General features: G+C 43.5%; 1 protein-coding gene across 1 annotated transcript; it reads left to right on the top strand.

The window, feature by feature from the left end:
• The first annotated feature begins 1,896 nt into the window (after positions 1-1,896).
• LOC125486081 (transcription initiation factor TFIID subunit 11-like) lies at positions 1,897-12,662 on the top strand. The gene is made up of 2 exons (XM_048612147.1): positions 1,897-3,302; positions 10,953-12,662. Exons 1-2 carry the CDS (start codon positions 2,905-2,907, stop codon positions 10,990-10,992), a joined length of 438 nt encoding a protein of 145 aa, XP_048468104.1. The 5' UTR covers positions 1,897-2,904; the 3' UTR covers positions 10,993-12,662.
• The last annotated feature ends 254 nt before the right edge of the window (positions 12,663-12,916 follow it).

The raw sequence follows: 12,916 nt of genomic DNA on the forward strand, positions 1-12,916 counted from the left end.
TCAAATTCTCTCTAGCCGCAGGTGATGTGCCAGATAACTGAAGGACTACTCATGTTGTCCCATTATTTAAAAAGGGAGATAGATCAGAAAATTACTGTCCAGTCAGTCTTGGGTGTGAGGAAGTTAGAAGAAAGAATTCTGAGGGACAGAATGTACCTGCATTTGGAGAGACACACATTAATTAGAGAAATTAGCGTCCATTTGTTAAAGGAAAGTCAAATTTGATCAATTTTTTTGAATGTCTTGAGGAAATAACCAGGAGTGTTGGTGAGGCTAATCCATCTGCTGTGGTCTACATGCAATTTAGCAAGGCTGAAATGGCAGATCAGTTAAAAAAATAAGATCTTATGCATTCCAAGACAAAGCAGCACAGTGGATTCAAAATTGACCGAGAGGCAGGAAGCAAAGCGATGTTTCTATGTTTGGACGTCTGTGTCCAGTGCAATTCTGCAGGGCTCAGTGCTGTGACCCTTACTGTTTGTGGTGTACATTAATAATTTGTACTTAAATATAAGGGATCAGGAAGTTTGGGGATGACATGAAAACTGGTGGCATGGTAAGTACTGATGGAGAGGATAGTGGTAGCCTGCAGGATAATAACAACGGACTGGCCATGATAAATTGCCTGGGAATGTGCAGGCTAGGTGGATTAGCCATGGGAAATGCAGGGTTACAGGGAAAAGGATGTGGGTCTGGGTAGAATGCTCTTGGGAAGATTGGTGTGGACTCAATAGGCTGAATGACCTGCATCCACAGAGATTCTATGGTCCAATAGGCAATAAAAGTTGTGAGAGTGGCACAATAAGGGCAGAAGTATGACAGCATGAAAGGAGGAGAAAGGACAGTTTTGGTAATATATTTAAAATCTGCAATTTTTAGACCGCAGTTGACCCACTTACTCCCGGCAGAGACTGCCTGTTTGTCCATGGGCCTCTTTCCACTCAGCCTAGAGCTTCAAATTATTCACCTGATGTTGAGTTTGGGCACATCTTAACTGCTTTAATCTTGTAATTGCATGTACTGCATGTGGCTGCTGCTTGGGTATGAAATTTACCTTTTATTGCTGCACACGCTGGCTCTCCAAATGCAAATGGAAGTAGTGCCCATTATTTCTTCTGTAGTACAAACATACAAAGTAGGTGCATTAAGTAGGCCATTTGGCCCCTTGAACCTGCTGCATCATTCAACAAAGATGATGGCCGATCTTTTAATTCCACATTCCGACCTAACCCTGAAAAACTTGGATTCCATTTCCTAACAAAAATCTTGTCTCTGCCTTAGTACCTGTGCTTCACAGATGAAATTCATCATCAAAATGATTGTATGTTCTTTGCAAATAGCCAACCTTGAAACAACTGTGCAACTAAAATATAACAAGGATTCATTCTGAAAGGAGGGTGAGGTGTTTGTGTAGGTTATCAGGCTTTGTTACATGTGATCCATGTTTCCCATTTAAAGTTTTCTGATTCACCACTCCTATAAAGGATCAAATTAATTCCTAAGTCTCAATTTTTAGATAACACAATTTTCATGTAAAAGTGGTTAGCAAACCTGTTTATGATTACAAGAGTGCCTTATTCTCCGTTTGGAGCTACTGCTATCAGGAGATCTGCTGTCGTGCTATGTCACACTTACCAGTCTTGTGATAGCCACAATGGCTTGTTTGCCATTTTTCAGTCACATGCATCATCGAGCGACGGCCCCTAAGTCAACCTCTCTTTTTCCTCTCGAAGCGATCTCTGTGGTTTTTCAGCCCTGGCCATAATTGTACATTTTGTTGTGTGGAATCTGTTTTTGAGTGTTCTTTTTACTTTTGCTTTACGATCCTATCAGAGACTGATACGGTTAAGAGATCCGAACACCCAGCAATTAACTGACTGAACCATCAGGTTTCACATTTTTAAACAAATACAAAAACTTTATTGTATATAAAAAGTAATTAAACAATGCAAGCGCCACGGCTTTTGAGGACTTATGCTTTAAACTCAGTTCTGCATTTTACTACCCGCCAGAGTTCCTTATCTTAAAATCTTGAAGGTACCTTCTCTCGTCAGCAATACCCAACGTACATAAATTTTCTACTTGACCAGCAGCTTCAGAGCAACAAAACCCAAGCGACAGACCTTCCTTGACCAGTCTTAGTGGTCTGACGAACACTGAGGAGGCGGATTTGTGAATTAACAGCATTGAACCACAATAACCCCGCATGGTTAAGAGCTATGAAGAAACCCATTTTAATATTTTTTTCTATACTAGAAGTGGAGATATACCTCAAGCTCAGGATATAGTGCCCGCAAACACTACCCAATGAAGTTTTAAAACGTTTCAAGCTGCAGAAACATTAAATTATCAACCATGAGGTATATTAAGTTAGGCAAATTACTGCAAACCTTGAAATAAAAACTCACAACCAGTCTGATGTTCATTGATATTGAAGGTTATAACTGCTTTCCCGTCCCCGGTATTTGCAACATACAGTATTTTATTTTTATTTCAGTCCGAGCAATATGTGTTTTTGTGACTGTACAACCCATTCTTAAACAGAAATGAAAAATTTCTGAGACAGGAGCTGGAGGTCGCAGGATCCACTGACAGGAGGAGCCACAAAACTCTAACATTGCGGCCAGAGGAAGGAGCTGAACCCGGGGATCAGTCGGGCTGAGCGGCCGCGGCAGCTTCAGGCCTGGGACATCTTTATTGAACGCAGACCGAGATCAGCCGCAGAGATAGTAGGAACTGCCGATGCTGGAGAATCTGAGATAACAAGGCGTAGAGCTGGATGAACACAGCAGGCCAAGCAGCAGAAGGGTCTAGACTCGAAATCAGTCGCAGTTTTGAATTCGCGATTTCCGAGCGGTTTGTGCCTCACCCGGACCCGTCAGCAGGTCCCCTGAGGCCAGCGCCATGGATTTGGAGCAGGAGGCGAAGTTTAAAGCGGCGGCGGTACCGGCCGAGCCCCCTAAGGCCGGAGAAGTGGTGGAGGGTGAAGTTTCGCCCCCGGACGGTACGGCCGAGCAGCCGGGGCCCAGCGGCGCAGAATCGGCAGTGGTGGTGGTGGCGGCGGCGGCGGTGGCGGTGGCAGTGAAGGAGGAAGAAGAGGGGACGGCAGCGGAGGCCGCGGGTGGGAGACAGGCCCAAACGGACAAGAAGCCGGCGGCGCCCCGGGAAGGCGGTGCCGATGAGGATGAGGACGATGAGGATGGAGACGCCGTCCACCAGGCCAAGAGGCTGCGGGTGGAGCCGGCCAGAGACAAAAAGGACAAGAAGCAGAAGGTGGACGAGGACGAAATCCAGAAGATGCAGTGAGTTGTGGGCCCTCGCAACAGGATTTCTACCCCCGGGGATGAACTGTCCCCATGTCCAATTACAACATTTAAAAGGCATCTGGATGGTATACAAATGGGAAAGGTTAACAGGGGTATGGGCAAAATGTTGGCAAATGGGACTAGATTTATATAGGATGTCTGGTCGGTATGGACGAGTTGGACTGGAGAGTCAGTTTTCATGGTTTAAAATCGAAATATTTGCATCAAAGAAGAGAAATGTTGCAAATTCTGAGTACAGTAGTCACTCGGTGACTGGGAGGATTGAAAAAAAAATTAGTATTAACCTCAAACAAAACCACATCAAAATGTTGGAGATCTCAGCAGGTCAGGTAACATACATGGAAGGAAAGCAAGCTATCGTTTTGAGTCGAAATGACTTCATCAGAGTTGCTTTCAGTACAGATTCAAGCTTCTGCCATAATTTGCTCCCGCATCAAAATGTTCACCTCACTTTCAATATTTGCTCGGATTATTGCTGACGTGATCTAACGTAAACTTTTGAGGGGTAACAACAGTTGGTCAGCTCCTGCAGAGTTCTATGCACATTTCCAGTTGACCACCAACTATTCTACGTTCAACCCGATTAAGATCCCACCATCAAACATTGTTTCCACAGACATCACTAACTTCATTTCACTCAAGGAATCTCGCTTTCCTCCCACCTGCTGACCCAAACAATTTCCTGTCTCAGTCCCCCAAACCCAGACAGCCCACTTCTGTCTTTTACCCAGAATTCGCAAACAGGGCTGTCCAAGTAATAGCATCATTTCAGCCTCTTCCTGCGCCACGAAACATACTACTTCATTCTTTGACTCAATTTTTTTTCTCTCCCCTTGGCCAGACCACTCCTACTTACATTCACAATTCTTCTGACACTTTATGTTGATTTCAAAATTTCCAGTTTGCTGGCGCCAGGTGCCTCCTCTTCACTATGGACATACAATCCCTCATTAAGATGGTCTGAAGATTTCTCCTTCTTCCTTGAGAGTAATCCTGAACTGTCCTTATCCATTACCACTGTCCTCTACCTGGCTGAACTCATCCTCACTTTGGACAACTTCTCCCTTACTTCCTCTCACTTTCTTCAGGTCAGAGGTTGACCATGCATACCCACATGAGCCCCAGTTATGTTTGTCTCATTGCTTGTTCTAGTCCTACTTCGGTCCTTCCCCACAACTCTTTCTCCAGTACATTGATGACAGTCAGGGCTGCTTCCCTTTCTCATCTGGAATGGAAAAATTTATCCATCTTCTTTCTAATTTCCATCCTGTTCTCACCCTCCCCTTCTTCTACATCTGTTTCCATTTCCAGGGGTAGGGTGGCCACTGATATCTATTACAAACCCAGCAATTCCCTCGGTTACCTTGACTACCTGCCCTCACACCCCACTTCCTGTGAGGACTCCATCCCATTCTCAGTTTCTTTGTGTCCGACTCATCTGTTCTGATGATGCCACCTTTTGCAGGGGTGGCCTTGGAATGTCCATCATTTTCCTCGACCAATGATTGCCCATCACTCGAGTTGGCAGGATCCTCAGCCATGTCTGACCTACTTCCTACACTTCTGCCCTCACCCCTTCACTCCCCTCCTACAATGATAGGGTCCCCCTGATCTTCACTTTCCAACCCAACGGCCTCTGCATCTAAAGGATCAAAGCCAACATTTCCAATGGGATGCCACCACTAGACACAGATTCCTTTCCTCATTCTTGTCATATTCTGCATGGACTACACCCTCTGGGATACTTGATCACTCCTCCACTTCCAAAAACCCACACCCCCTTGGCATCTTCCTGTGCAGTCGCAGAAGGTGTATGCTTGCCCATTTACCTTATACCTCCTCAGTGTCCAAGGCCCCAGCCGTGTAGCAATGATCTACCTGCACTTCAATTTTATCTGCTGTATTCACTGCTCACAATGTGGTCTGTTCTACAATTGGGTGACTAAACACAGCCTGGGTGACTGCTTTGCAGAAAACCTATGTTCTGTTCCTAAAAATTATCCTAGTTGCTTGTCACTTCAGCAGACCACCATTGTTCCCATTCCAGAATTCCTGTATCAGGTCTACTGCATTGCTTCCGTGAAGTTCAACACAAGCTGGGGGAACAACACCTTGTCTTCCACCATGCACCTTACAGCCTCGGACTCAACGTCGAGTTTAACAATTCAAGAGTGTGAGCACTCTGTCCCTTGTTTGTTCCCTTCCCCCACCCCTTAGGTCCTGTGCTGTCTGCTCCCAACGCAGCCACCTCATTTTCAAACATTTACACTTCTCATTAGCACCCCACCTAGCAATTATCTCTTTCTCGGTTTATCAATCTCTTTGTTTGCCTATCCCTTTTATCCCCCTCACTCTTAGCTCAATCTCCATGTACTGTAGTTTCTGCCCCAACACCACCCTTTAAGCAGCATAAATTCCACCCTTCTGCAGCTACCTTCAGTTCCGACAAAGGGTCACTTAACGTGAAACATTTACTCTGTTTTCCGTTTACAGAAGTTCTGGACCTGCTGTATTTCTCCAGTATATTTGGTACAGATCAACTGGTACAAAAACATGTACCAAAACATTAAAAAGCAGATATTAGCTGGTACATCAAACAACAGCATGATTCTACTCAAGCTGTGCCAATCAAATGATCATAATTTGAAACCCAAGTTCCAATTTTAACATTTTTGGTATTAGTGTAGTGGGATATGATGGATACTGAACTGCTTTATTGATCCTGAGCTTCTTATCAATAATTCAACATTGATCCTCTCATCCAATCTAAAAACAAGATTCAAACAAACATACCAAAGGAGCTGAAGACAGCCGTTCCAGCCTTTATTCTGCCATTGAACAAGATCACAGCTGACCTGTTTGTGTTTTGAATTTCACATTCCTATCTACTCCTGATAATTTTTGATTACCTTGCCTAACAAGAATCTGTCCACCTTCACCTTAATAATAGTTAATTTTCTACCTCCTTCCAAGGGAGAGAGTTCCAAGTCTCACAGCCTTAGAAAAATTATACTCATTCGTGCTCTAAAAGAGCAACCCCTAAGTTTAAAACAATGTCCCTTAGTTCTGGACTCATCCACTAAAGTGGAAATCCTTGCCGTGTCCAGCTGTGAAGACCATTCAGGATTTTATCAACTTAAATTTATCAAATTGCCCTTGTTCTTCTAAACCAGAGTGAAAACATACCCAGCCTGTTCAATCTTCTTTCAAAAAACACTTCTTCCTGTCATCAATCTAGTAAACCTCCTCTGAGCAGCCTCTAGCACGTTTGCATTCTGCTTTAAACAAAGAGCCTCACTGTTTTGAGATATGGTGTTATTTCTTGAAGGGAGCTTAATGACATTATCTGACCATGTACTGTTGGAAGAGTGGGCAATATATTAAACAGAAAGTATGTTGACATTACAAAATATTGTTTGTTCTACTTGAGCAATATGAAACAATCTCAGGATTTTTTTTTGAGTTTGGTCGAGAAACAGCTTCCAGAATTTGGACGTGATGGAGTTGATGATGATCAGTAGACCATCAGGATTCTGCAACTGAAGTTGATTGTCTGTTAACTGCCAGCCAGCCGATAGTGTTTTGTCATGCCAAAGAGGGAGTATCTTCAGGATGGATCATATGATATAGGAACACAATTAGCCATTTGGCCCATCAAGTTTGCTCCACATTTTAATCATGACTTATGTGTTTCTTAACTCCATTCTCCTGTCTTCTCCCAGTAATCCATGATCCCCTTACTAACCAAGAACCTACCTACCTCTGTCTTAAATACACTCAATGACTTCGCCTCCATCGCCTTCTATGAGTTCCCACAGATTAACCACTCTCTGGCTGAAGAAATTGTTCCTCATCTTGATTCTAAAGGGTTGTCCCCTCATTCTGAGATTGTACCCTCGGGTAAGTCTCTTACTAGTGGAAAAAGACTTCCCCATGTACACTCCAACCAGGCATCTCCCACGCCATCCTTCTAAACTGCATTGAATACAAAACCCAGAGTCCTCAACTACTCCTCGTAAGTCAAGCCCTTTATCCCCAGCATTGTTTACTTGCCTAGCCTGGCCATGTCCTCCTGCAGGTTCCCTGCTTCCTGAACATTACCTGTCCCTCTATTACCTATCTTTGTGTCATCTGCAACTTAGCAACTATACCCTCAGTTTCTTTGTCCAGATCATTAATGTATAATGTGAGTAGTTGTGGTCCCAACACTGACCCCTGCAGAACTCTGTTAATCACTGGTTGCCATCCTGAAAAAGACCCCTTTTTCCTGACTCTGTGCCTTGTGCCAGGCAGCCAATCCTGTATCTTTTACCAGTGCCTTGCCCCTAATACCATGGGCTCTTATCTTATTTAGCAGGTTCCTCTGCAGCTTCTTGTCAGAAACCTTCTGGAAATCCAAATAGATCATGTCCACTGGCTCGCCTTTGTTTAACTTACTCATGACGACCTCAAAGAATTTTAACAGATTTGTCAGGTCTGGGCAATTTATCCGCCTACGGACTTTTCAGCTTCTCCAGCACCTTCTCCTTAGTGATGGCCATGACACTCTCTTGAAGTCCAGGTATGCTGCTGTTGTCTTCTGCAATTCAGTTCCTCGACCATTTCTTTGTTTTCCATTACTATTTCTCCACTCTCTCTCACCTTTCATATGTGTAAAAAAAACTAGTAATAGTTCATAGATAACATAGTGTGGAGCTGGAGGAACACGGCAGGCAATGAATAATTGTGTAACTGTATGTTTGCTGATTTGCATTTTTGCATTTGTGTTTATGGGATATTGCCTATATTGGAACAGTTGATGATTAGTGGTTAAATAATACATTATCTTGTTAAGTATTTCCAGAGAATAAAATTATGCCCATTCTTCCTTGTATTTTAACTGTGTTAAAAGTATGAAGTGTGTTTAGAGTACGAAAATGGTGAGGTAATAATGGGAAACTCAGAAATGGCAGAAGCACTAAACCAATATTTTGTCTGTTTTCAAATGGAAGATAATTTATTCCTAAAAACTGCAGTTACTACAAAGGAACTTGGTGAAATTACTATAACTAGGAAGTAGGTATTAAGTAAACTGATGGGATTAAAAGGTAGATAGGTTCTCAGTGCCTGATGGCCTGCACCCTAGGTTATTAAAGGAGATGGTAGCAGAGATAGTGGGTGCACTAGTTATGATATTGCAAAATTCCCTGGATTCTGGAAAGGTACCAGTGGATTGGAAACATGCTAATATGACACCCTTATTCAAAAAAGATCGGCAAAAAGTGGGAAATATAGACCAGTTAGTTTGATCTGGTAGTGGGGAAGTTACTGGAATCAGTCATAAAAGAGAAGATAAGTGAACACTTGGAAAAACAAAGCTCAATTCACCCGTGTCTGCATGGTTTGTTAAGGGCAAGTCATGCTTGAGAAACTAGCTGGAGTTCTTTGAGGATATAACCAGCAAGGTGTATAATGGGGATCTGGTGGATGAGGTATATCTATACTTCCAGAAGGTATTTGACAAGGTGCCACCAGGAGGTTAGATTCCAGGGGGTTTAAGGTAGAGTAATGGCTTAGATAGATGATTGGCTGATTGGCAGAAAGCAGAGGGTCGGGATAAATCCTTCTAGGAATGGTGAACTGTAACTAACGGGGTGTCGCAGGCTTCTCGGACCTCCAGTATTTGCAATCTCTATAAATGATCTGCGCGCAGGAACAGAGTAACATACTACAATCCACAATGATACTAAAATATTTGGCAAGCAGACTGTGATGAAGAGATAGAGTTTACAGATGGATATTGATAGACTAGGAGAATGGGCCAGAATCTGGCAAAAAGAGTTTAATGTAAATAAATGTGAGATTGTCCATTTTAGCTGGAAAAATAAAAGGGCAAATCATTTAAATGGGAAGCAGAATCAAAGTGTGTCAGTGCAGGGGGACATGGGTGTCCTTGTCACGAATTGCAAAAGTTGGGTATGCATGTACACCAGATAATAAAGGCAAATGGAATTCTGGCATTTATTGCACAAGAACTGGAGTATTAAAGTGAAGAAGTGGTGTTACAGTTAGGCATTGGTGAGACCACATCTCAAGTACTGTGTCCAGTTTTGGCCTCCTTACTTGAGGAAAGATGTGATGGCACTGGAGGATGTTCAGAGTAGGTTCACCAGAATGATTCCAAGGATGGAAGGGCTGTTGTGCAAGGAGCAGTTGAATAGCTTGGGCTTGTATTCTCTCGAGTTCGGAAGAATGAGGGAGGATCTGATTAAGGTATATAAAATGCTAAAAGGGATTGATAAGCTGGACGTTGAACAGATGTTCCCCCTTGTAGGACAGTTTTGAACAAGAGATCATAGATAAGAGAGTGACAGGAGGTAGATTCAAAACTGAGATGAGGAGAAAGTACTTCTCTCAGGATTGTGAATCTGTGGAACTCACTGCCCCAGAGTGTAGTGGAGGGAGAATCAATCAACAGAAAGAAATTGATATGTTTCTGATGAAAAGCAGGATAAAGGGCTATGGGGGACAGGAAAGTGTGTTGAGACTGAGATAAGATCAGCTATGATCACGTTAAGTGGCAGAGCGGGCTCAAAGGGCTGAATTGCCTGCCATCGCTCCTAATTCCTATGTTCCTATGTTTATTAAAGCTTAGTGGTGGACCAATCGAATCATATCTGGAACTCAGCACCTCACACTTGTCTTTAAAAAATACTAAAGGTAGGGTCTAGTCGACCTCCATACTATACTTTGGGGGTCCTGGCCTCGTCTATAGCACTCTTCTTTTGTTAATTAGCTTACTCTCAGATTTCATCCTCTCCTTGCTTAATGCCTTTTACAACAGAAATCCTGAATTCAGTTTGGAGAATCTCCTACAACAATTGTGGAGTAGTACATTGAGTGCTGAAAAATAGTTAGATGGAGCATGTTTAGAATGTGGATTTCTTTTGAGCTGCACAGTGGCTCAGTGGTTAGCACTGCTGTCTCACAGCGCCAGGGACCTGAGAGGGTTTGACTCCATCCTTGGGCAACTGTCTGTGTGGAGTTTGCACATTCCTCCTGTGTCTGTATGGGTTTCTGTTGGATGTTCTGTTTCCCCTCCCACAGTCCGACAATGTGCAGGTTAGGTGGATTAGCCATGTTAAATTGCCCATCGTGCCCAGGGGTGTGCCATGAGAAAGGATTACAGGGATAGGGTAGGGGAGTGGGTTTGGGTGGGATGCTCTTCGGAGGGTCACTGTGGCCTTGTTGGGCCAAATGGCCTGCTTCCACACTGTAGGGATTCTATGAGTTCATAAATTTAAGTAAAATTTGATGTTTTTAAAAGAGAACTGTTAAAAAATTTAGGGAACAAGGAGTGCAGATCAATATACAGTAATACCAAATACAAATTATAACCATGGAAGCAATGTTGGTGTTTCTGCTCACCCACTGGTGACAGCCCTGATACATCAGGCATGCCACATTTCCAGGTTCTTTTATCCTCCCTTTTGTTTGACCAATCTAACATCGTCTTAAATGTTTAGTACATCTCCATTGGTGTCATAACACTTCTGGCACATTGTAAGTCTTAGAAAATGGGTTTGTGTAAAATAAAATTTCCTTGTTTCTATTCTTAATCTTAATTACCTGCCGATCTGACCACAGAACACACCCATCAATGCAACAGACTGATCAATACCTTTGACCCAGACCTCCAGAGTATCCTATGCACTCTCATTGCATGTACTTCTTGCATCGGAGACTTCTGCCTTCGAAAGATACACAAAGACTTAACAACTGGGCATCCCATTCTATCAAGCAACGGGACCCTGTGTGAGAAGCTTTCTGGCTATATTGAGGCATCTTGAAACTCATTGTACAAGGAACCCCCAGCTTCTGTCGCGACACTACAGACTTCTGGCAGAAACTCATCATCCACCGACCAGTCGAACCAGGAACATTCCTCGTCACAATGGATGTTTTGGCACTCTACACCAGCATCCACCACGACAACAGCACCGCCGCAACAGCTTCAGTACTCAATACCAACAACTACCAATTTCCAGATGCCATCCTATGATTTATCCGCTTCATCCTCGTCCACGTTTTCACTTTCGACAGTCAGCTCTTCATCCAGACACACGGAACAGCCAGGGGAACCAAATCTGCACCCCAATATGCCAACATTTTCATGCACAAGTTTGAGCAGGACTCCAACCAACGCTTATACACCAGATACATCAATGACATTTTCTTCCTTTGGATTCATGGCGACGAATCACTGAAATGACTACGCACCAAGTTTCATCCCACCATCAGACTTGCCATGAACTACTGTTCAGAATCTCTCATTCTTGGGGACACACATCTCCATCAGGGACAGACACCTCAGTACCTCACTCTATCGCAAGCCTAAGGAGAACCTCACGATGCTGCACTTCTCTAGCTTCCACCCTAAACAGGTTAAATAAGTCATCCCCTATGGACAAGCCCTGCATATATACAAGATCTGCTCAGACAAGGAGGAATGTGATGCTGAAAGACACGGCCATAAGAATGGGACACAATGCTTAACTGATTGATCGCTAGTTCTGATGTGCCTAAGCAAAAAACTGTAACGAGCTCCTCAGGAGACAGATATAGGACATGACCAATAGAGTACCCTTTGTCATCCAGTACTTTCCTGGAGCAGAGAAACTATGTCAATATGTCATCAATGACCACAAACACCTCGCCAAGATCATCCCTACACTTCCACTTCTCACCTTCAAACAGCTGCCAAACCTTAAACAGACCATTGTTGGCAGCAAACTACCCAGCCTTCAGGACAACATTAACCACAACACCACACAACTCTGTCACGGCAACCTCTGCAAGACATGCCAGTTCATCGACATGGATACTACCATCTCACACACGGGAACACCATCCACCATGTACGTGGCAGATACTCGTGACTGGGCCAATGTTGTCTCCCTCATACGCTGCAGGCAAGGATGCCCCAAGGCATGGGATATTGGCGAAACCTTGCAGATGCTATGACAACAGGTGAATGGACACCATGTAACAATCACCAGACAGGGACGTTCGCACCCAGTCGGGGAACACTTCAGCAGTCAAGGACACTCAGCCTCAGATCTTTGGGTAAGCGTCCTCCAAGGCGGCCTTTGAAACACCTAACAATACAGAATCGTCGACCAGAAATTGATAGCTAAGTTCCGTACCCATGAAGACGGCCTTAACCGAGATCTTCGGTTCATGTCTCACTACATGTAACCCCCACCATACTGTTCTGTATCTTAAGATCTTCCTTACTATCTTGTTTTGACACTATCACCTTGATAACTTATGATCTCACTACCTTAATTAATTTGTACTGTTTTGGATTATTGTTACTTTGGTTTAGACCCTTGGCATCTGTTTCTTATACCTGTTATGTTATTCCAGCTATTTGGTTTATCTCTAGCACTTTATTTTTAATTTTTTTAAATTATCTCTCTGCCTCAATTAATTGGATCATTGGTCATCCCTTATTTAGCTGTTGACACTTTATGTACACCATCTGACGCTTAGATCACCTGCAGAGACTTGTTATTCAGCCTGTCGATGCTCCACTCACATCACTTTTA

The sequence above is a fragment of the Rhincodon typus genome, chromosome 25 (genome assembly GCF_021869965.1).
Source record: "Rhincodon typus isolate 14 chromosome 25, sRhiTyp1.1, whole genome shotgun sequence".
Taxonomy (NCBI): domain Eukaryota; kingdom Metazoa; phylum Chordata; class Chondrichthyes; order Orectolobiformes; family Rhincodontidae; genus Rhincodon; species Rhincodon typus.